Source organism: Chaetura pelagica, unplaced genomic scaffold (assembly GCF_000747805.2).
Source record: "Chaetura pelagica isolate M959 unplaced genomic scaffold, ChaPel_1.0 scaffold3, whole genome shotgun sequence".
Classification (NCBI taxonomy): domain Eukaryota; kingdom Metazoa; phylum Chordata; class Aves; order Apodiformes; family Apodidae; genus Chaetura; species Chaetura pelagica.
In genome coordinates, this window is record NW_009952974.1 from 8163526 (window position 1) to 8189242 (window position 25717).

At 36.2% G+C, this 25717-nt stretch overlaps 1 protein-coding gene across 1 annotated transcript; it reads left to right on the forward strand.

The window, feature by feature from the left end:
* Positions 1-3940: 3940 nt before the first annotated feature.
* Positions 3941-25272, forward strand: TANK (TRAF family member-associated NFKB activator). The gene is made up of 8 exons (XM_009996089.1): positions 3941-4086; positions 7228-7336; positions 8174-8286; positions 14460-14639; positions 15839-15915; positions 18033-18151; positions 19728-20287; positions 24635-25272. Exons 1-8 carry the CDS (start codon positions 3988-3990, stop codon positions 24800-24802), a joined length of 1425 nt encoding a protein of 474 aa, XP_009994391.1. The 5' UTR covers positions 3941-3987; the 3' UTR covers positions 24803-25272.
* Positions 25273-25717: the final 445 nt, after the last annotated feature.

Below are 25717 nucleotides of genomic sequence, written 5' to 3' on the forward strand. Positions count from 1 at the left end.
GGGAGGGCCGCGGGGACAGCGGGCTCGCTCTCGGGTGGCGGTCGCTGCGGCGGCGGCCAGGGCTGCCTGTGCGGGAAGTGACAGGGCAGGGGAGGGGGGGTAAAGCCCCGACTCTCCGATAATCACCGCGCTGACCGCGCTACGAGTGTTACTGCTGTTGTGGTATTAGGGGCTCCAACTGGGTTTTCGACTCTTCCCACAGTAGGACAAAGCAGGAATTTTGTCCATTAGACAAAAGAAAAAAGAAAACCAAACCTGCAAGGAAGGTGCAGTGAGCTCTCAGTCACTCACAGATCATTATATCAACAGGTTTCTAGCTCCCAATATGATGGCCGTGTAACTTACAAAATATTTTCATTGAAGAAGCTGTTCTGAAAGCAGAAATATGTAGAGAAGTACTTGGTGGTGGATGGCATTTGTGTTCTCATATGAACCCACGAGAGGTAGGCATGTGTATTATGAATTAATGTGTATATATACAGGATTATCTAACACTTTACTTTTTCATAAATTAAGGTGTTTTCTGAGGCCCTATGAAGACTCAAAATGTGCCTCTCTAGTGTTCTGTGGAGTTGAGATTTCAGGATGTACACAGCATTATGTTGCTGATCTTTGTGTTGTGGTTTTTTTTGGCATTTGATTCAGAAAATTCATATTACTGTCTTTTTTTTTTACCGCCTGTATCACAAAAATGTTTCTCATTTGAAGCTAGTATTTTAAGAGCATCTGCAGGTGTCATACAGTTTGTTTACTTAAAGGTTTGTCTTAAAATATTTGCTATACCCAGTTGTTTTCCAGTGTTCAAGTCTTTACTTACAGATGAAATCCTAGTTCTCATTGCCATAGCTTCAGCAACACAACACTCCCAGGTGCTCACATTTGCAGGACAAAGATTAGGGTTGTCAAATTTAGGCTGAATATGTTCCAGTTGCTGTCTGGATAAAGCATACCTAAGCCTGACTAAAATAGTGGGGATATTTATTTTGGGGGGTTGTGTGCTGGTTTGTTGGGTTTTTTTTTTCCTTCAAACTGGATGTAGAGAGAAGAGTAAATGACAAGGAACAGTTGGCAAATTCCCTGATAAATATTGATGCCTATGGAGGAGAAGCCAGAAAAGGAGCCAGTTTTTCTAACTGCAAAGAGTTCTGGCTATGAGATAGAGAACATAAGAAGCAGTTCTTTATTCCAGCAGCAGGCAGTTCAGGGTGTGACTACAGAGTAGTTTAATCCAATCTAAATCTAGACTGCTGCAGTCCTGCCCACGGCAACTCTCATGTTCCCACTGCCTCCCTGTGTTGGTAGTAGTGCTCCAGCAGCCTCACAGTGAGCCATCTCCAGTTTTAATTTTGGGGTTGTTTCTTTAGGGGGGTTAGTTTTGCTTTTTTGAGGAAGCAGGGAGCACACTGTGTAGCACAGAAGTGCTAGTACCAGTAAGTGGCAAAACAACATGGCCAGAGATGGGGAAAGGCAGGAATATCCTTTTCTGTGGCAGTGCATAGACTTATGTCACTGTTACATAACCATGACTTCATGTTAAAATTTCTAAGCCAGTGCTGCCATTGAGCACAAGTTCTGTTGGCCTTTTGCTGATGTTTTCTGCTGCTGTGCTGGCTCCCTTGGCTTATCATGCTGGTTGAAGTGGTCTGTGGAGCTGATCTGCATTAAAACTAGCACAGCAAAAATACCTGTAGCACTTAGTTGTGGGTACTACTTACAGCAAGGCTGCTTGCGCTGGAAGAAAGGGAAGGGTGAGATGGAAGCAGAAATGAGTGTCTAGGGCCAATTCTTCTGTTTACAGTTCTGTTACAGTGTTGCTAGTAATGACTTTTATTGCCCCTTTCTTACTGCATGGAGTCTGGATTTTAGAGGGCTAACAGTAAATTAGCTGCCATTTTCCTTATTTTTCTCTACTAAGTAGAAAATCAGGTGCACTGCTACAATTTTGCCTGTTGGATCAATTACTTTTGGTACTAGCAGTCCAGATAAGAGCAAAACTCTTTGTTAATACTGCCAGTCTCAATCAATCACTAAGTAGAAGGCTGGAAGTTAGATACAAATTTTACATACTGTTTTTCAAATTGCTATTTGAATTTGCATGAATGAAATTAATGCCTTTATTTTCTATCAACTGTCATATGGAGCTAAACCCTATTCCCTCTGATAGAAATTGAACATAGTCTTTTAAATCCACTTGCAAGTTTTTTAAGACTCTGAGAGCACACTTCCAATCACTTTCAGCCGTAACAATATCCTTCTGCAGTTTAGTACCTGCTCCTGCAGCCAGTTGTAATATCTGATTTTATTAATTGAACTACATAAAACAGTCCTTCATTTGAAACTGAAGAAAAGCCTGTCCATTTATTTAAAGATGTGCCGCAGGTATTATAATGAATATTCCAGCTAGTAGAGGCATACTCTTTGGCTGATGAAGAAGGTGGATAAAGTCGCTTGCAATGCTTTAAGATACTCTTCATGGAACTGAGAATATAAACTACTGGGGAAAAAAAATTAAAAAATAAACCTCAAACACAACAAAACAGAAAAAAACCCACTGCCTTTCATATGAAGGAGTTTTGCACAAAACTTACAAGATTGAATTTCAGTAATACTTGTTATGTCAAAGGATCTTGAAATTATTCCAAGCAGTTAAAGAATTCACATTGCCACTATTAAAGTACAGCCGTGCCAGAGTACAGATAGAGTGGCTTTTGCAATACACACATACCATTCAAACGAAGTTTGCAGAACTAAAAGCGACGACATCCGTACACTACTCTGTTGCACTTTCTAGGAAAGTGAAACCACATTTCTGTATTCAGGCTCTATGATATGGAAGATACTCAAGAGCAGAAAAACATAAAGAAAAGCTTCAAGCTGCAATCCTTAGAATTTTTACCAGAATCTAAGGAAAGTTATCCTCATACCCTTCTTACTTGGCTAACCCTCTTCTAACTGCACCACTTTCATTAATAGTGTTTGTGATTTATGCACAATCCTAGAAGATAGTAATAGATTACAGAGACTGCCCATACTGTGTACTGTGATGTAACCATGCTTTAAGTGTCAGGAAAGGAGATATGAATTTTTATTTATTTTTTTTTTAATGCTGATACTTTGGGATTTGGAGTTCTGTTGAGGCTTTACTAACCTGTCTTCTGCTATATTTACATTATGATAAATTTTGATCTTAAAATGCTTGTAATATTACTACAGAAGTAAGGAACCTGTGTTTGTGATGTTCACTGTCCTATGTTTGAAGTCTGTGACATTTACTAGTGTTGTAGGCTTATGTGTCAAAGTTCATGAGCTGTACTCTCAGGAACTGTTATTGAAATTGTTCACAAAGTATAAAAAGTTGATAGTATTGTGTGAATACTTGCTAATTCTTACCGGTTTGTATTACTGATTTTTAGATGCAAGAAGTCTCTATTCACTTTGTAGTGTTGCTTGCGTTGCCATTTTTAAATATGGCATAGAACAGGATAGGTCCATGTGACCTAATGTTTTTGAGCGTTTGTCTTTTTATTTTCTAATGCCAAAAGATGAGTTCTGTTTTGGTTTGGTATTTACACCTCTTATTTCACAACTGAGTAAACATTAAACTGTTGGAAATGTAAGAAAATCAGGTAACTGGTGATCTGAACCAATTTTAAGTCTCAGACCTCAAACACTAACTACATATATATTTACACATTCTGTACATTCAGAATTTGATTGTTAACCTACTTCTATTTGTCTTGTTTAAATGCATCTCTGAAAGTAAAATTAAATGTTGAGGTAAGAAGAGCTATAGTTCAAACTATTATGCGAGTTAATGCTCAAACATACTGAACATATTACTTGAATTTAATATTAATACAAGCCATGTTATATATGCTTTTAGTTACATACTTGTGTTTCTTAGCATTCTCTCTTTTTTTTCTTTTCATTACTTTTCAGGTCTGCTAACTTGACCGTCTTTTCAGTGATGAAACTATATTGGGAATTATGGACAAAAACATTGGAGAGCAGCTTAACAAAGCTTATGAAGCCTATCGACAAGCATGCATGGATAGGGACCATGCTGCGAAAGAACTACAGCAGAAAGTATGTGTTGGGTTCTGAATTGTATCTTTAAAGCCATCCTTCCCATGGAGAATTGTGGTACATGTACATTTCAGCTTCACTTTAGCTATGCACACTGCAGTACATCTGTTAAAGTTGGATGAAACCAGACTGGCACACTGCAGGGTAACTCATTAAGTTGTGAATGTAGTTGGTGGGTTTCAGGATTATGACCTTTAATTTTCTTTTGTAGTTTTAAAGGTGAGAAAAGTGCTGTTTGTTTTTGTAGTAATGAGGTCTTTTAATGTAAAGAGTAGACTTGTATATAAAATTTATATAGCTTTAATGAAGTACTTTTTGAAATTTAAATAGCTTTATTTAAAAATTACTTTTAGAATTTTAATGTAAATATCTTAAATTTTTTATTGTTGTTGATAGAAACATATGCCATATGAATTACTGCTTTACTTGATAGAAGTGTCAAAGACTAATATGTTAAGCACTGTGCAAGCTACTAAGACAACACAGTTTGTGTGTTGAAACGTTTACAGCAAACTTTCAATACTTACTCTGATAATGTTAAGGGTTTTTTAAATAATCATCTATAATAATGTTCTTTAATTTTGAAGTAACAGAAAGATTTGGAAGACATTCTGGCCAGTAAGGAGCACCTTTGAATTTTTACTTTGTTGTAGAATGTACTACTTCAGCCAAAACTCTTCTAGGACCTCTCATGATATATGCCAGCATATTGCAAAGCTATCAGTTTTGAACTTTGTCATAATTTGTCAGTTTTGTTATGCATCTTCTGCCCAGTAATGAAACCTCTGTTATAGCAAGGCTTGAATGTTTTTGATGCTACAGGACTTTCTGATACTCCCGTAAAACTGGTAGGCTGGAACTTTGCTTAGGAGCAGATGAATCATACTTTGTGTCAAGTTATGGAAACATTAGTAGAATTGGGAGCAGGAATAGTTCTACTAGAGAATATTCTGATATCTGGGCACAGTCTTTCCATTCCCTTGCATGGCAAAATAAACTAGCCAAGGCATTGCAGAACACGTACCAAGTCAGTCATGGGGTGCAATCATCCGCTGTGCTATTTGTGTCTGTTGCAGTGGTGCTTGTGCAAATCTGTATCTAATATTAACGAGCATAAGCAGTGTGTCGGTCAGTACCTTTGGTGCTGACATTGCAACTAACTTAGGAAAAGGCAACACATTTTAGAATGTTTGGGAATATTTAAAATTGTCTTTTATGATGAACACTTTATTATTTTAAGGAAAACCAGTCTTGTTAATCAATACTCCTGGGTCATCTAAAGGTACACAAAGGAAACTTCTCCCCAAAAAACAAGACAAGTAAAAGGTCATGTAGCCTTTCTAAAGTCTATCGAAGAAAATAATTGAAGTTTGTGAGATCATTAGTGTTATGTGAACTAAATGTAAGATTTTTCTGTGCATTTTGTCTGGTTCAGAAATTAAAAACTAAAGCCTTTCACGTAAAGGATTACTACCCATTCAAGTCTTTGTCCTAATCAAATTTCAGTAGTTGGATTTCACTATTTCAAAAGAGATCAAACATTTTTTCAAGAAGAGTTCATACTATAATTAGTCTGGTGCATTTGGTTTGTGTTGTTTTTCCAGTTTTTTAATCAAACTCCTGGTTTTCTAAAGACCTTTATACAGTGCTTTACTCAGTAACTTCCTCTGTTCATTGTGTGGCCTTCACACATTGTTGGATTGTCCACAATTCTGTTGTTAACAGTTTACTACTTAAGTTACCGATAGGCCACTTGTTTTGCCAGTCTCTAGAGCTGGGAGCCATGTCAAGCACACAGAAGCCAGAGTCATCTCAGCCAGATGGTGTTTGATACAGATGGATGGTTGGTTGTCATGCAGATCTTCTAGTTGGTAACTTGTTGCTGCCATCTGACTCAAGGAATAATTTGTGCACACTGGCTGTCAAAAGCATCTTCTCTTCTGTCTGTTTTAGCTGTCATGTCTGTGCTCTGTACAGAAGTGTTGACAAGACATTGCTGTTGTACATTTTCAATTTGGTTCTCAGTGATTTTTCTGCTTCATGAGGTCTCTTATAGCTGCTGGAGTGTACTGCTCTTTGATCACTTTTTTTTTATTTTTTTTTTATATATATACTCTCATAGTATAAATACTACATGGCCTTTTGAAATAAATTTTGCTTGGAGATTTTTCCTGCCTGCTTTACAGACAGACACCTTGGGCAGCAGGGGGTTGTGCAACTTAAGTGTGACTGAGATTTGAGAATTAGATAGCAGCACAGATAAACTATGAATAACCATGAAAACAGTACCTAGTATTGTTCCAGGTCATGACCTGTTCAGTAATAGACATATTTTTAATTTAAAAATAAATCATAATTTCAGGAAATTAATTCCTAAAAGCTTCCTTGCTGGGGCTTCACAAGTTTTCTTACTTAGTTTTTAGCACTGCTATAACTGCAACATTAGACATGTGCTAGTGAAATAGTTTTTTTAATATTAGCATCTTCCTGCCACCTGACTGCTTGTTCAATTAACTGGCTGTCTAACAGTATTTACACACTTTGGTGAAATGTGAGCAGTCATATTAGGCTTAGTATGCCTAGATGAAGAATGGGGCTGCTTCCTTGCTTCCACCCCATCCTCCCCATTTCCTAGGTTAGAAAAACAAGTCTACTGCATTCAAAGGAACAGGCAAAACTGCTGTATGGAATAAGCAATGTTATTGTTTTCCATTTAAAATATTTTTCAAAGTCTTTATTTATATAATTTATTTTTTAGAAAATATGGAGGAAGAAAATTACATTTTTCTGTAGATAAACTAAATTATCAGCATTCTGAAGTATAACAAAATTCTAATTTTAAACCTGATGTGTTTTATGGCTACAAATTAATAAGCATATACTTAAAAGGTATCTGTCCTTTACACCTGCCACATTTGAAACAGTTACTGAAAATCAGGATTTTATTCCTATAATAGTTTTTCTAATCAGGGCAGTCTGAAAAACATGGATTTGTCGTAGGTGACTGTAGTTGCGTTTTCACACAGGTCACACAACTACAATTATCTGTAAAAATCAGACTTGCTTTTTATATGCCAAATAGGAGACCCCTAGGATATCCCCCATAGGATAAAATTAATGCTGATTGAATTATATTTGCAGACAGAAAACTACATGCAGCAAATACGTGAACAGCAGGAAAAGATAGAGCTTCAAAATAGCATTATTGCAAAACTGAAATCACAGTTAGCTGCTCTGAATGCTAATAGAGGTATGTACTCCAGTTTGCACATTACTTCTTTTTATGCTGTGTTGCATTGACGAATAGTTTTGACTTTGTTGCTTCAGCTTTTATAATATACGTCTCTCAAAGTAGTATCATACTTTTCTGTAAACGTCAGTTACTGCAAATGTGCAGTTTCAAAATCTATGCAACACTTCTGAGGTGTGTCTGTCCTTTTCAAGAAATGGTGGAATTTTCTTGAAATGTAGAACCTGCTACACTGAAGCTAATAAAGGTTATGAAAATATAGGTTCAAATCCTTCACTAGAATTAAAACAAAATTGTTACATATTAATTTTACAACTATTTGTTAATATGTTGAGCTCAGGTTGTTCTAGATGCGAGTGCTATGTGCCTTTTATGTTAGATGAGTCTTGTAATGCTAATCTTACTGGATAACCAAAGCTTTATAAGCAAGTAATTCTCTTTCAAATCGAATAGTCATTGATGGATAATTTTCCACTGTTTGACTATATTACATAAATAAGAGAAAAGAGTCAAAGCAAACGTGTTAATCTGCTATGCTCATTAAATATTTATTCACGCTAGCCTAACACTCCTGGTTTTCGTAAATACTAGTAAAGTGGTTGGCTTTTATTTTTAAGAATACATATATATGTTCTTTATTGCTGGTTTAGTCTTGCATCGTCTCTAAGCATAAAATTAGGCTTCTCTTGGTTGTTTAGTATGAAGCCTTGCTCAAAGAAAATAAAGAAGATACTGTAAGCCTAGTTCTTTTAATCTTCCTTGTTCTTAAAAGCTGGCTGGTGAAAAATGCAGTGACAATCAGCTGCCTTTTTTTTTTTTTTTTTTTTTTTTTTTAAGGAAATGTGCATCCCTACATTCTCATCCATGAAGACATTGAAACCTCCAACTTATCTTTCAGCCAGCTCTCTGAAAAACTGAATATAGCAAAGCAGAGAGAAAAACTCTTAAAGGTATGGTCACCTGTATTATGTTTAACATAGATCACATTTATGCTGTGATTATACAATGAGAACCTAAGGAGATAAGTGAGATTTTTACTCGTGCCTTTGAACGGTGCTTCATCTAATACAAGATCCTCACCTGAAGTGCATGACCGTTATGCCAGTGCGGTCTGCTTAGGTGAACTAAACTGCTATCTTTGATCCTTCCCAGTGCAATTGCTGTTTGCGCATCAAGCTCCCTAGTTTTCATCCTAAAGTAGGAACTTACTTGCTTATTTCTTTCTTAACCTGTCAAAACAAATGGTCAAGAAGAGGCTTTCTTTTTTCTCTCAGAAGAGCTTTCCATATTGCAACCAATATGTGTGTTTTTGCAAGAAATGGAGAATCTGCACTCAAAAACTGATGGTGTGAAAAGTGAACTATATGTTGCTCTAGAAATACTTATGATTTGTTTGGGTTTTTTTAAATAGCCTGTATTAATATGATAACTCTTCTGCCCATCTTCACTGACATTATACTGAGATTTTCACTACAGCCAGTTGAGTAACAGCAATAAGAGTAAATAAGTAGTGCAGAATAGATGAGGAAAATACCCTGAATGGATTTTGCATATTGAGCAAAGACAGTGACAGAGATGCAAAAGTGACATTGTTGTTATCCTAAGACATCTACTGTGGGTTTTTGAGAACGGTCTACTGACACAAAATCTCATTTTGGAATATGAATCTCCACAGGAGGGAACCAACGAGGGCCATAAAAAGACCCTTATACAAAACCAGGGATTTGATAAAAAAATAATTAATTTCAGGATTTGTTTCCTACATACGAGCTGTAAATAAATAAATTATGTTAAAGTCACATAAATGCAATTTTTAATCAGAAATGTTAATTTTAAAATCATTGGCTTACTGATGCTTGCTTAACTATCTTGAAGGAATCTCATATAAGACTAAGCCTTTGCCAACACTTTAATGTACTGTTACTAAGCTTTTCTATTTACACTCCTTTTTATTTTAAAAAAGTCTTTATATTATTTTTGTACACTAGAATCTCTAACCACAGGATGTCATTTCTTTTCTGATCTTTACATTTATTTGGAGTACAACACACCTGAAGGGTTAATTCTTTGATGGATCTGTACAGAAGATTGCAGGCATGAGAAGCTGGAATCATAATTTCAGGGGCTGCTTAATGGGATTTAAGTTATTTCATAGAATACCAAGAATTATTTGGGTTGGAAGGGACCTTAAAGATCATCTAATTCCAGCTCTCCTGCACCAGGCATGGACACTTTTCACTGGACCAGTTTGCTCAGAGCCCAGTCCAAAGCTATTTACCTTTATCTCTATATTTTTGTGGGGTCAGTTATTACAGTTACCTCTCAGCAATAGGTAGTTCCTCTGGATTATGCTTCATCTGTGCCATGAACAGAAATATTTCTGGTATAATTCCATGTAGAATCAAATATTAACTATACTGTCTGTCTGCATTTAAACCCAGGCACAATGCTGTACAAATAATGTCTTTTCAGAGAGGATCAGTTGAGATCTAAACCCGTACAAAGTTTGGTTGACCCAGCCTACTCTATGTTCCTGTTATTGGGAATGTAGCAGTTCTCTTCTTATAAGTGTTGAGAGCATGGAGCTTGAGGAAAACATGTTTGACTGGACCAAGGCTTGCTTCTGCACAGGCACATGGATATCTTTACACCATCTTTCCCATCTAAGACATATCCTAATGTTTGGTGTTGTGCCTAGTAAGCTTCTGCTAACCTGGCAGGAGCAATACAAAGATGTCCAGCCAGCACAGCCAAGGTACGCACACTTCTGTTAGGTCTGGCTGTGTATTGGCTGTGCCATTCATGGACTGGCTGTGAGTGGAGATACACAGTAGTCTCTGTATACAAGTCCTTATTTTACTGAATAACATCAGGGGAGGAGAAACATATAGCACCAACTTCCTGTTGAAGATGACAGAAAATTAATTGTACTGTGATAAATGCTTTGTATGCTTTTATAGCAACTGCCAATTTTTGCACTTTTGTGCAAAGGAAAAAAAAGGACCTGATTCTTCACAGGATAGGTGGTCAACCAGTGGAACTTCCTGCTTCAAGGGAAAATATTACAACTTCATGTAAGGGAAATTTGTTGAGAGTGAATAAATACCTAGAAACTTACCAAGAAGGTCTGAGAGTTTATTAAAGTATCATTAATGCCTCCTGTTTTCTTCTACTTTTCCCTAGACATGGTATTTTGATATCTGTTATATCAAAAATCCATCATCTAGTCACTGACACAGTATAGTTCTCTTGTATCCAATTCAGTAAAGTAATGGCTTTTTCAGCTATTGAAATTTGGAAGCTTGGATAGTCTATCTGAAAGCTTGAATTTTTCTAATAATAGTCTCTCCACATTCTGCTCTTAATCAAGTAAATTATGTCTACAGCCATTATCCTATACTGCTTTATTTTACTTCTCAACCAAAATTCTCGGGCTTTCCAAGTGTACAGTTTCAGATAAAAAATTATTATTACAGTCTTTAAGTTAAAATGTTGCTGATAATTACTTTCCTTCCCTGAAACTCCAGAGTCTCTCCCGTGGCTGGAGTTGCCTGGGTTTATCGATACCTACTGAAACTGTCTTTTGCTAAGTCCAATGGCACTTCTCAGTGGGCTGTATAAATCCTGGATTGCTAGATGGATGGTTAAAGCTTAAATTTCAGAGGTTTAAAATGAGGGAGGGGTTAGCTTTTCTGTGTTTTCTAGTAGGTTTAAAATGAGGGAGGGGTTAGCTTTTCTGTGTTTTCTAGTAGGTGGCCAAACTTGTGTATGTTACCTGCTGTTGTCAAATTCTGTGACCAGCATGCCATTAAATGCCTTTTGGCTCTTATTTTTGCTTCTTGTTCACATTCATCTTCACTGAAAGAATTGAATGGGCCAGGTTGCCTTGGTAGTCTGTACCGAACTATATACAAGATTTTTGAGTCCTTCTTAAGGAGACTAGAGAGATCTAAATTGCTGTCTTTTTTTGAGTACACCCTGGCTAAACTTTATGAACTAGGAAGAATTTGGATCCAGTTACTGTTGCAGAGCCAAAGCTGCCCAGCAAAGAGAAAACCTTAGTAAGTGAAAATAGATAATATCAAGTTAAGCTTCTCCGGCATGCTATTTTTAGTACAGAGTCAGACATCAGAATCCTTGTAAACTCCAGAAAACATGCTGCTAAAGTCAATACCTGTGACAAGAAAACATACTCATGTTCATATTTTCCTGGGTCAAGAACCTTAGTATTAAACACTGTGTGGAGTCTGTAGATTGGAATTTCTTATGCCATGAAAAAGAGAAGGAAACTATATCAAGAATGAATGATGCACATGGTATACAAAAACGTTCATCATGCAATAAATGTTTAGATCTTTTTTTGTGCAGGATGTAAGCAGAGGAATGGCCAATGTATGGTAGTTAACTTTATGCTCAACATGATGGTGCTAACATGACTTAGATAACTAAGAGCAGCTACTGTGTGGAGTTGTATGTTCCAGTCAATGCCAGCTTCTCTAGTGTCACTTTGTTTCCTATCTTTGACGCAAAGAAAGCGGTACCTCATTATTTTATGCTAGCTGACAATTGTATGCACTTAACTGTTCTTTGGTGCTGGTATGATGTATGCAGTAGGATTAGCTAGGCTCTGCTACCTGAGATAAGAAATTCTGGTACCAATAGCCTTTTTTCTTATTGCTTTGTCTGTTTAAGTGATCTCTACCCAATACTAAATAAGAGTTTGTGGTTAAACTGTTAGAAGTTACAGTTAATATTCTCAGAGACACAGTAATTCATCAGTTGAGCAGTATTTTTCCTTGAAACTATCTAACTGTTTATTCTAGGAAGACACTGAAACAGGCCATTATACCAGACTTCAGGGAAAAAATAAAAGGACTTGCCTTTGTAACAGAACAGTCTGGGGACTGACTGGCTTTGAACTGGAATCTTGCTAAACAGCAAGCTGAACATGAGCCAGTGGTATGTCCTGGCTTCCTTGGCTGTATTAACAGGATTACAAGTAGCACACCCAGAGAAGCAAGTATCTCCCACTACTCAGCATTTGTTAGACTCTGTCTTAAATACTGCATCCAGTCTGGGGACCTCCAGTACGGGAAAGATACTGATAAACTAGCGTGAGCTCAGCAGAGGCCTCACTGAGATTTCTGGGGACTTGAGTACGTACCTTATGCCGAGAAGCTGCAGAAACTGGACCTGTGTGACCTGGAGAAGAGATGGCTTCAGGGGAAACTAATGGCTTTCCAATACCAAAGCTGAGGTTATCGGGCAGATGGAGCTAGGCTTTTAACAGCGGTGCATGTCAAGAGGATGGAAGTACAACAGGCAATTGAAACATGGAAGGTTCAGACTGGACTTAAGAGAAAACCTTTCATCATGAGGACAGCCAAGCATCAGATAAGGTAGCCCAGAGACATTGTGCAGTCTCTATCATTGGGCAATTCAAGACCAAACTGAGTAACCTGATCAGGCATCATAACTGACCCTGCTTTGATAAGGAGTTAGGAGCTAGAGAACCCTTGAGGTTCATTCCAGCTTGAACTATCCTCTGGTGCTGTAAAGCCTCTCCAAAAGAAAATATATTGATCTGCTCATAATACAGACGTAACTTCTTTGCTGGATGATAATACCAGCATGTGTAAAAGATCTATTGTGTGGCCAGGTACTTAACTGAGCTGGCGTGAGCTGGTGTGACATACGTATTTGTTACGGCATTAGCTTTATAAACTTCAGCCAGTTTATAAATATTACCATATTGTTGCAAGCACCCAAACTCAGTCAGTATTAGAAACTATAAGATCATGAAGGCCTGAGGAGCTGCGTTACTGAAAGATCCCCAGAGGTGTAATTGTTTCTCCAGTGTTCATCATGGTGTGATAGCCTCATGGTACGTAAGAATGACAATTTACATCAGTGTATACTGATCTGCTTCATCGCAACATTCTGCATGGCTCTTCTCACATTGGTTCCCAAGGAGCTTTTCTCACTACTTGCTTAAATCTTGTCCCCATTTGAGAAATGGAAGAGAACTACTGGCCATTACTGCAGTGCTCCCAGTTATCTGAAAGTTTTTGAAAGACAATGTTACTTGGAGCTGCAGTAGTCCCAAGCAGATAAGTGATGTGTGTACAGACCAAAGGTGTACTGCAGGCTCAGTGAAAGTTATTTTACTGTCCTTAATATGGAGCTGTTCTTTAAGGGCAAGTGCTGTCTTTGACATAAGCTTTTTCCTCAGTGTTTGTACTTCCAGCAAGTCATTTTCAAAGGAAAATGCAGGAGAAGCTGTGCCCCATCGGTTCTTTAAATGGGAAATGGAATTTGACCATGGAATGTTCAGATGAGATAGAAGGAAGAAATTTGTTACGATGAGGGGGGGGGAAACACTTGAACAGATTGCCTAGAGAGGTGGTAGATGCCCTGTCCCTGGAAACATTCAGGGTTAGGTTGGACAGGTCTCTGAGCAGCTGATCTAGTTGAAGATGTCCCCACTTAACTGCAGTCTTCTTGTTTGGTTTTTTTTTTAGTTTTCTTCCAGAATTATACCTATAAAATCTTTATATTCTTTTTTCTTCTTTGCTGTTTGTTTTGGGTTTTTTTCATCTGCTTCACTGGATGTATACAGATTGTACCCTGTAAGAGTATAGAAAATGTTTTATGATCAGTCCTAGAACTACATATATGATTTTCCCCACAACCTGCCTTAAGTGCAAAGCACGGAAGGAGGGTTAGGATTAAGGAGTTTTGCTGTAGTAGAATCATCCCAGACAATGTTTTGAACCCACTGAGCAGAAAAGGCTTAATCTGGATCCACGTGGGTGTGGCAGCCATCCAGCCAATTACTTATCCATCCACGTGGTTCATCTGTCAAATCCATGTCTTGTCAGTTTGGAGACCAGGATGTCATGTGGGACAGTGTAAAATGCCTGGCACAAATCCAGGTAGATGACATCAGTTGCTCTTCCAATATCCACCATCTCTTTATTACCCATGTAAAATTAATGTAATAAATAAGACTGACCCTTAAGTTGCAAAAACTTTATTTGGCTTATTCCAAACTGTTAAATAGTGATATTCCACAAGCCTCAATTCTATCAATTGTACTGGTGGTTTTAATATTATTTTCTAGGAACAGTTAGAAAGTGAGAGCATGAAGTTGAAGCAACTTGAGGACAAAAGCAATCAAAAGGCAAGGAAGCTTATATCTATCATTTCCAACCAAGAAGATAAAATAAGAACTCTGGAAATCAAATTGAAAGAATTAAATGAAGCACAAAAGGGTATACAGATGCCAACATATAGAAGGGAGGTAAGATAAGCAACCAAATAGAGATAAAATGAAAAAAACAAACATTTGTAAATTACTACTGCTTTCAAACATACTTATGCTAATTATTTTACGAAATTGGTGTTAAATTTCAGCATTGTATAATTACTATGAAATCATTACAGTATATAACACATAGGGAACACCAAACTATTAAATATGTATGTGGTTTTTGTGTGTTAATTATTTTATGCTATGTCATTAAAATGTTAGTATTTGTGAAAACTCCAGATTGGCATTTCTGTTTTATAACCTTCAGTTGGAAGTTTTCACCAAGATTGAGTTGATTTTTTCATTTTTATGCCACTGTATTTTTGTTACGGAATAGCATCCAGAGTGCTGTTCTGTCCTGGGATAGCCAGAGTGCAGTCATTCATATATTTTAGCTAGCTAACTTAAAGTGAACATAGGTAGGGGTAGGAGCACAGCAATATGTAATTTGTTGCTGTTACACTTCCCAAGCAATGCTTAATTTACTGTGGCAAGCATTTGTAACCCATGTCGCTAGGTATAAGGCAGCTCAAATATGTGTCTACAGGAGCTGCAGTTGCACTTCAGTCCAAGGTAAGAAAAACCTATGGTCTCTGTGTCTGTGATTATAAACAATCAGCTGATTTAGCAATCAGCTGATCAAGTTCTGTCTGATTTGGAGCATCTATGAACTTGAAGTGTGGTTTAATGACTGGTTATTATCAATACTTTGCTTAATGCCTGGCAGATTTAAAACTATGTAATACTAGAGTGAACCACACGGTGGTAGTGAAAGTTAATAACTTACTTAAAAACCTGCTAGAATTCCTGACATATTAGCTTTGGCTGTGTTCACTGAAAATTTCAGTTAATAAATTTATTTTTGAGAGCTAAAATACCTGGATACCTCACTAACTAGCTTATACACAATACATATCCTTACCTTATACATGATTGAAACAGCAATATTCTTAGAACCAGCTTCCTTTCAAGGGAGTATGAGCAGAGGAATGCCACACTGAGTTTCTAAGTTGAACTAAAAATAGGAATTCACACAAACAGTAAAAAACTGCTTTTTATTATTTTGTGAATATTTTGAGAGCTTCCAGAAGGACTACGTGAAGGATCCCATGACATCTTTATTCATATCAGGATGAAGAGCAAAATGAATATGCTAACCCGTGATCAATATTTTCATATTTTGCTTCAAGGTGAAAAGTAAGAAAGTTCTTCCAGATAAGCCTGAATTATCTTTAGGGATCTCTGGTATTTCTCCTATGCCTGAAAGGTAAACACTTTCACAGCATTATTAAAATTGCTTTTAATTGTCTTTTCTGCTATTAAATAAGACCAGCTATTTCCCTCTTTTCTACACAATGCCTCAAGAAATGGCTGGGGGGAGCCGCAAAGGTCAAAGAGCTGATTTGGGTAGGTAATAAAGCCAGCAACTATGTGAAGTCATAGCTGGGGCTTTGCAAGTATTTAGGTGTGAACTGGGAGGAAGAAAAATAGCAATTTGATTCTGCAGGAGGTTAAACTCTGCATGAAACTGCAGTGGCTGTTAATGCTGGGTTTTGAGTAAGCATTAGCTCCCTTGGATTAACTCTCTTCAAAACAAGAATGTACAACCATAATGGATTAACTCATGGCAGCAGAGCAGAGGAGCCTGCTGCACTGCCAGGAGGTGGTCTGATAGTCAGCATGAAAAAATAATTATTGACCTGATCCATCCTAAATGAGAGAGTTTGAAACCAGGTTTATCTGAAGCCAGCCAGCTCTTGCTATGACCAAAGAACTAAAACTAGTATATTTCCTAACGGGAAAAATACTGACCAAAGACTTAGGTTTGCATTTTTCAGAGGATGAGTAGTAATACGACATGTAACAGTTTTGCTGAGGTCAAGTAGAAGATTCTCTGAAGTAAGGCTAGGAGAGTATTAGGGAAAAGTATCAAATTCTTTCTGTCTTATACCTAGGCATTTGCTTTTGACATTTGCTCAGACAAGCTGGGTGAACTACATGGATCTTTAGTCTGACTTTCTACTGCTTTAGGAGAAGAAAGAGAGGAAATAAGATTGTGATGTAATGAAGATCTTTTTGTCTTTATTGATTCATATCTAAAAAATGAAAAACCTTTCCTTGTCTTCTGTCTCCTCTCAAATATCTCCCTTTACTGTTTTCTTGGAAAGAGGTATGTGTCTGATAAGATTACTGGTAATCTTACATTAGTAAGATTATAGTATCACAAATGTCTAGCAAATTAAGATTGATTCATTAAATCATATGTGTATTTTAAAGCTCCAATTGGAAACTTGTGCTGAGCCTTTTTAAATTTCTTATTTATCAAAACACCTGAAAAATGGTCAGAATATGTTAACAGTAGCAACTTTAACTCCTTCTCTAGTTTGTTTTTTTCAAATGAGAAACAAATAGACATTTGTGTCTTCAAAAAGAGAAGCACAGCAGAAGTAGGAACACAGCTTGTGACACTCCTGATTGCTATATGAATAAGCAATAAAAAGGAAAACAATTCACTTGATTAAATAAAAATCCTTTTTGAACTCTTTTGATACAAAGATACAAAAGAGAACAAAAATTCATTTTGTCACCAACTTCACTTTTTCCACCTTTATATTCATTTTATAAAATCTATTTTACTGTGCTTAGAAATATAAATTACTCAGAAGTTCATCAAAATTTCACAATGGAATGTTATGGATGCATCAATAACTGAATAGCTTAGTGCCTTTGGGCAAATAGAACACCAGTGAAAACTGTTTTTACCATTCCTCAGTGCAGATAACTAAGTATCAGATGTCCATATGATACTCTGGAAAAGTTATTATGTAAAAAATCCATCAAAATAAAAGGAAAAATTGTGTGATACTGTGTAAAACAGAGAAGGAATGAGTTCACAAGCCCCTCTCCAATATGTCAGGCAGACAGAGAAGGAAGGAGCAGTAGCAATGCTTCTGAGTTTCTTCTGCAAAGTCTGAAGTGCTTAGAAAACAATGGAAAACAGTTAATGTTCACAGCAGCAGCATCTTATTTTCCTAGAAGGAGATAAAAACAGTACCCTTATGAAAGAAGCTGTTCCAAAAAAATACCTGAGGGAACTGAAAGAAATGTAAAGGCTGGATTTTTTGGCAGGGAGGTCCTTGCAGGGTCAGGCCCTAAGCTCAAATGTATGATAGAACTAAACTGTTCTTTGACAATATTTTCTTTTCCCTTTCTGCTTGCTTTTGCTGAGGAGATCAAAACTATGTATGCATATGTTGAGGAACAAGGTATCCAACAAAAGTATCTTACATTATTGTTTTTTCTCTGATTTGTGAGTGTGACTAGATTAGAGGTCACAACAAGCTGAATTGGTTGACTCTTTAATTTATAATTTTTATCTTCCAGGGAGAATCTGGAGACTATTTTCCAGGACATGAAAGAAGAGTGTCATCGAATATGTATGCTAGCCAGAGAACAAACAAACCAACTGTGTAAATTTAAGATAAAGCCAGAACCTGAAACTGGTAATATCCTACTTAGGCTCTTATTGTGATTCAACTGTTTGAAAGCTTTGCTTTATATTTGAAAATACTGTAAATTACACATACATAGAAGTACTTCCACTGTTTACCATCTGCCTTTTTCAAGTCTGTTCACATGGTGCTCAGTATTTCACCATGAAAATGCACCGCCAGTTTTGGCATTCTATGATGAATGCTCCAAATCACATGCTATAAAAGACAGTCATCACATCAATGGCTCTTGTTTTGTCCCTTGGAGTGAGAGGCGGGCACTTACTACATGTGATATCCCATCATAGTTTGTGAATGACAGCACTTGCTTGCTTTTAATTTAGCTGTCAGTTCAAAGTATGTCTGTTATGAATGTCTCTAGCCCCATATCTGTTAGAGCAAAACTGCCGGACTGAGAAGAGTCAGAGGACTTATTTTCCAGACTTCCTTGTGCAGACTTTTGCATACTGCTTTGTTAGACGAGACAAGAGCTTAATCCAACACTTCCTGAAAACAAAAGAAAGGCTTGCCTCTTGTTGCAGCTGAAATCCTGAATGTCCTGTTCTGCTAATGCTTACATTTAATATAATGTAAGCTACTATAGGTATTCCTTCCTAGCTTTTCTTCACAATCAGACTCTTAAGTGATTTCCAAAAACACCGGCCATGCTTACACAGTTGACGTAAAAGATGCCGATTTCAGCCCTTGTTCCTAATTTAGGTTATACCATTACTGAAGTCTTGTTACATGAAGGGGTAAAGAATATCTTGTGGCTTCACTTTGCCATGTCTGAACTGCATTGTTACTGTACACTACTGAACTTTATTATGGGGGATGAGCACTTGGCAACTTACTCCGGACTTGATTGGTTTTCCTTAAATAAGTGCCTAATGTGCAAAAAGCTATTCATGATAGATGTAGTCACCTCGATTTCTGTTACTTCTGTGGCCCACATGACTGCAAAATTTGAGTGATGTCAGGCAGCTTCTGTACTATAAGTGTGTACAGAAGTTATTCTCTCACCTGATGAGGAGTAACCATGTATATTATTACCTGTTTGGCTAATAAAGTGCCAAAACCAAAGAGGGGATTCTCAAAACAAAGGGAAAATATGGCCCCACTTCTGAATCATTATTGAGTTTAAATATTTACCTAATCTGGAAACCAAAGGGAGTTTGATACCTGAATACCTTCTAAAATCATGCTTATGGTGCCTAGCATGTTCTTGGCACCATGTGAAATGGGTTTGATTCCAGCTTCTATTTCTGCCAGAACACTTTACAAGTATGTGTTATGAGTATAGGACAACATAATTTCCAATAAAATGAAAATGTTTATAGCCATAAATCAAACAAATAGAATTATTAGAACAGAGTTGTTTATTTTTATTTCTGTTCTGATAGATTTTGTGTCAGAGCTAATGTTTGTGAAAGAGAACTACACCTCAAACTGATTTTAAAGAGGAGAAAAAAGGTTAAAAAGTCAAGAAAGATAATCAAAAACCTCTTGGGAAAAATATCTCAACACACACCTTTAATAACTATACTTCAGTGGACTATTTAATGTTTTCTTCATTCTTTCTTCACAGAAATACAGTTTCCCATGCCAATACAGTGTACTGATAAAACTGATGAACAAGCAGAAGAGCTTTTTAAGCCTCGGGTTATAAAGGATATAAATAGAGGTGTATCATGCATCACATCTATCACACCAAGAGGAGTGGGCCAAGATGAGGACAACAACTCTGTAGAATCACTTTCTAAATTTAATGTCAAGTTTCCACCTACAGACAATGACTCTGCTTTCTTGCAGAGCACTCAGGAAAAACCAACAGTTCCTTGTACTGGTATAGCTGAAAACATGCTTCAAGATTTTAACCTGGAGCACAGAGACCAATTGGAGCCTAACTCATTTGAAGCTCATGGAGTTGATCTCATGACCTCAGCTTTACGAAGCTTAACTACTGTTGACAAAACAAACCCCCCAAATCATGCAAACATGCCCATAGAAAATATCCGTGACAAAACATGTTTAAAAACAACAGACACTGATTTCACATTTTTACCTAAGCACACAAACCAGAGTATACCTGAAGTAATTTTTTCATCTTTAGAAGCTGCTGGGACAACTGTCAGAGGTCCTCATCAGGTATCGTTCTCTAAATACTGTACATTTCAAAAAATGTTTAATGATTCAGACAACCACTTTGCAAAGATCTTTGAGACAGGATTAATATATTCTGTGAGGTATATCATCAGTCTTTTTTTAAGACAGTGTCTCTTGTCAGTTCTTCCTGATACTGAGGTTATGTGTTCAAGACACTTTGCTAGTGAAAGGGCAGAAAATTAAGCAGATGCAAGTACTGGATGTGCTTGCACAGATTTAAGTTGATTTAGATATTAATTGCTTCTATATCTATCTCAAAGCTGTCATTATTTGTAAGTTGCCCCCTTAATTGCTTTATTTCCACTCTTGATCTCAGCTGAATAGGGCACATAATTATTTTAATTTCTTTTAATGTGCAGCAGAGAATATGACAAAGGGACTAATTCAAAAGCTGAACAGATATATACTTCACTGTGGAAAAATTACCTAGTTTTTATCTCAATATGAGGTATAAAAAGCACCCTATGCTTCCTCTCTAAGAAAAGTTAAATCTTTTCTCCGTAGTTGAAGCACTCAAGGAGGAAAGCATATTTATTTTTTTCAGATTATGGGAAGTTCACTAAAATAATTTCTTTTAGTTTTATGTAGGTACTTTGAGCTTGAATTCCAGTTACAGCTAATCGAAGTCCATGGGAGGCATGGCCCAGTTGCTGTAATGCAGAAAAACATTTTGGCAGGTTCTGACAGTCACATCTGAATACTTTGCTTCTTTTGTGTAACACACTGACTCAACTGAAATTACTGGAAAAATTATTATGGACCTTTATAAACTGATTTTTTTACCTTTCTGTGGCTTTCGTCACACCTTGTGAGATGACAGTTTTTTCAAGAATAAGCAAATATATTTAGCAATTCTGTGAAGGTCAATTGGTATATTTTACTATTTACATTTATGTGGTTTTGTGTTTTATGCTAATTACAAGGTACATGTAGCAGAACAGCTTTTCCTCTTAATTTGGCCACTGCATGACATGAAAAAACAGCATTTGGAAAGTATTTGTAGGACATTATAGCTCTGATGTTTTCTTCTGCTAAAATGTGCCCAGGCTAGTTTTAATTTTCTGTTGCAAGTCAGTTTTGGATGAAAAGTCTAAAGCCTGAAAAGTTTGCTGTTCTTCATAATTTTATTTTAAACTATAAGCCAGATTTTTCAAAATGTATTTTAAATATCTATGTGTAACGTAGGATATCTCAATTCTGTATCAACTGACTCATCTCAGCTTTGATTGTGCTTTATTTTTCATTGGATCCTCAGTTAAAGTTGTGACTGAGTTAAACAAATGAAACCATTTATTTTATCACTGGTAGAATTCCTGTGGAGCTGTGAAGCGTTCACTCCATTGCCTGTTACTATCCTTTTTCTGTATTCCCCTCCAGCTTGTTCTTTTACTAGTTAGTCTGTGTATTCGTTTTTCAATAGATGGCACCCTGCATTGTATATTACAGCAAGTGAAACAGCTGGTATGTGATTATAAATCGATAGAGGAGTATGCAACTTAAAAAGTAGAGAATTGCAGTTGTACAGCAATAAACCCTTGATTTGGTCATTACCATTTCTGCAAAACAAGGAAATTAATTTGGAAAATAAATAAAATAATTAATTTAAAATTTAAATTACCTGCTTTGTGGAGAAAAGGTAATAATGCTAACAATTGGAGAAAAGAAAGGCAATGGTGAAATGTTTCAGTATTTCTAAGTCATACTTAAAATAGCACTGTAGCACATACAGGACATTGATTAATATGTTGTATCTTATCCAGAAGCTTGTTTGAACAAAGCCAGTATTAATTAAGAAACCATTAAATATTTATCTGTGTATATCAATACATTTAAACATTCATTGCCTTTTTTCTACCTTCAAAAGAGGTTTTAAGTATTTTTCCCAGTGAACTGGACTTGGCTTTAGAGTTTTTTCTGACCGTTAATTGTGCTAAAGATTTTATTCAGATATATATATGTGAATTAAAAGAGTACTGTTGTTTTAAAAGTTACTTGCATACATGCCCTTTCGACTGCATTAACTTCATTATAAACTTGTTCTTAGTAGCTTTACTACCTTTCTAAGGGGTTGCTACACTGCTTACAGCTTTTGTCATCCCTGCTGCTGATGAAGCTCCAATCAGAAGGAATTACATACCTGACCTTTTTTTTTCCTAATGTAGATAAAACTTCCAAGTATTTACTACATATGTTAACTTATAAAATGGAAAACCCCATAAATGCAATAGATTTGGCAACAGTAAGTTCTTGGAACTGCTCTCAGTTTCAGTAATAAATTTAGCTCTTTTCTTCTATATAGATCCTAAATGTGAAAGCTCAGTACTGTTTTCCTAGGATGTAACTTTTAAAAAAAACATGTGACTGAAAAGAGCAGCAGATTAAAATAAATATGGGTATTAGTGGACCTAGGATTTTTAGAGAGTACATTTAACTGAGACTTGCATATAGATGCATGTGTTTATCAGTATTCACAGCTTGAGGGGGTTGTTTCTACCAAAAATATTTCCAAGACTGTTCATGATTTTAAAAGCAAAATGCTAGCCTATTGTTCTTAATCTGAATATTAATGTTTTAAGTGGAGCATCCACTTAAATATAGTCCTACTCTGAAAAGCATATTGAGCACACACTGAACACTCATAGAAAGAAGTGGAAGTTAAGTGCCTGCCTTAGTGGGTTGCTGGATGAGTACTTCCCCTTGTTGTGTGTCCAAGATTAGAAATCTTATTATGTCCTTTGTGGTGTTTTTACAACACTGTTTTATATTTTTTTAAATGGTGCTTTACATCATAAGGTACTAAAAACAAGTAATTCTAAACACATTTCTATAAGGCTGTGTAAGTGTGTCAAAGTCTAGATAAATTTAATATGCAATTTGCACCAGCAACATACAAAAAGTAGACTCTTTGAGCTGAAAAAAAGTAGTGTGATTGCACTTCATTACTAATTAGTCAATTTAATTATATGGATTGCTGACCATAATGAAAGACAGTCAATCTCCTATTGCTATCTGATAAGCTCTACACTGTTTAAATAGGGGAAGGACAGGAAATTGACTCCAAGAAGTTTAGCTGGTTTAAAAACAAGGCTTCACCACTATGAAAGCCTAGTAACTTGTACAGTGAGTTACCATGAGAGGAATAAACAATAGCTTCCAACTATTTAGTATAATGAAATCTGAATAAGAGCTGAAAATTAAAACATTCGGGTAAGTATCAACAGCAAGAAATTGAAAACTTCCAAAGAAACTACTTCCTAAAGTACTCTTTCTTGCCTTTCCATGTGTGAGTGAAGCAAGAGTGGAGAAATCTGAGCCAAAAAAACCTGTAGGGTGCTCTGCTCTTCTAGGTTCCATCCCCACATAGAGCTTATACCAGCTTGCTGCCATTCTGTCTACTTTGCAGTCACAGCAATATGCATCTAGTTTTCAATTTGCTCAAAATCTAATCATCCTGGCCATATAACATTTTATCTTGTGCTGCTAATCCTGAAGTAATTAAATGTAATTTTTAACTTTACTTTGAAAACTGATAGAAGACTTTTTGATTGCTAGTTAATGTGATGCTCAATAATTAGTGTACACTCTGACTTAAAGTATGTATCAGTCCCTTTAACTCCACTGTCAGGTAAATAGATATGCTGGCTTTAAACTAACTAACTCAGGGACCAAGAGCAGCACAGCTGCTGAACCAAAATTAGCATAGTTTACAGAATTGCCTGAACACGTGGATAGGTATTCAAATGGTCCCATTGAGTTTGGTGCTGTTATGGCAGAAGGAAGCCCAAAACAGATTTAAGAAACATTTACACTAAAGGCAGTCAGAGCAAAAAAGTAACTTAAGCCATATGACATTGCTCTAGTCATTTTGTAAGTAAACTAAAAACTACTTATGTATCAATAAGAATAGAAATAAAACAGGATTAATGTTAACTCTGTACAAGAAACACTTCATTCTAAAGTAAAAATGTGTTTTCTCATTTCAGTTAAACAGCTATTATGTACTATGACTTCTGCAGTAAAATACTAGAATCCAAAGTTACAGAAAAGCCTTAATGTTTATCAGACTGTTTATCATAGCAGTATCTGTCACTAATAGATACCAAGGCATTCTAAGTGTTTGCAAGGATAGTATGTTTATAGAACTTTAAAAAAAATCAAAGTCCTGTCTTGCTTTTCATAAATGAGAACTCTCTAGTTAATCTCTGGCCAGGCATATGTAAAGGCCATCTAGTCTAAAGAGACAGATATTTTTTAATATATAAATATAAATCACAACATACTACAAACCACATTGTAAGCACAGCAATAATAATTTTCTGGTTTTTTCAGCTCGTTTGGCAGCCTCAAGACAATTATTTGCTGGCACAAGCTTATACAGACTCTGAACTGAATCAGTGTGGAATATGTGAATTCTGTCGAGAAGTTTTCCCACCATCTATAACATCTAAGGAAGATTTTCTTCGGCATCTGAATTCCCACTTTAAAGTACAGTCTTAATATAAGATAATTCAATGGATCACTGATTTTGCATACATTTGACTTATTTTATTCAATAGATATACTAAGAATTTAAGAATTAAGACTCCTTACAACGAACTCATGACTGAAATTGTTTGTCAGATAAGCACATTTTTAATTGTCCTTTGACAAGGTAAAATGAAACTGTAAGTCACTCAGTACTGTAACTCACATTATTGCTTGTTATGCTTCTTGTGCTTCAATATTAGCTTTGAGAGTGATGTTAAACACTTTCCCCCTCTCCCCCCCCCCCCCCCCCTTTTCCCAAAGTCATTACTATATTTATGAGTGTAAACTTGTAAACTTGCAGGATTCATGCCTTAGTCTGGCTGGGGAAACTAGTGTAATGCTAGGATTTTTTTTGTCTATATCCAGTTATGTGTTTATGTTCTCCTTTAAGTAAACAGGAAGAGAAGTAGGCTCTCACTTTTCCTTTCTTTATAATATTTCCAATTTTAATTTACAATAGTGAACTTCTTAATTCAGATTGTTGTAAAATCGTCACAGTAACTGAATGCCAGGGATGCCAACATTAGGATAGGCTTGTTCACTAGTAACATAAATGAATGGTTGACTTTCCCCCATTAATTGCTTACTATAGAGAGAGTAATCAAACACAGTATATAAATGACTGATTTGCCAAAATATAACAGTAGCAAATACATGCATATTTGTTAGGTGTTATTAAAAATAATTATTTTGTTTATGTACCTTTCTAGCATTAATAATTAGTAAAAATATTTTAATGGGAAAAGGTTATATTAGTAGGAAACACAGAGTGAGAAAACTTTCCCTAAAACTAATATCAATATTATTTACCATTCCTTCTGCTCTGCTGTTAAGGATTGCTCAAGTCTGAGACAACTTTGAAAGGGGAAACCTAATCAACCAAAT

What these genes read in the sequence shown, in the direction of transcription:
- TANK (XM_009996089.1), top strand. Translation starts at nt 3,988, where the DNA reads ATGGACAAAAACATTGGAGAGCAGCTTAACAAAGCTTATGAAGCCTAT. An exon ending in AGAGAGAAAAACTCTTAAAG is followed by an intron (nt 8,287 to 14,459) that starts GTATGGTCACCT and finishes ATTATTTTCTAG; the next exon opens with GAACAGTTAGAAAGTGAGAG. An exon ending in ATTTCTCCTATGCCTGAAAG is followed by an intron (nt 15,916 to 18,032) that starts GTAAACACTTTC and finishes TTTATCTTCCAG; the next exon opens with GGAGAATCTGGAGACTATTT.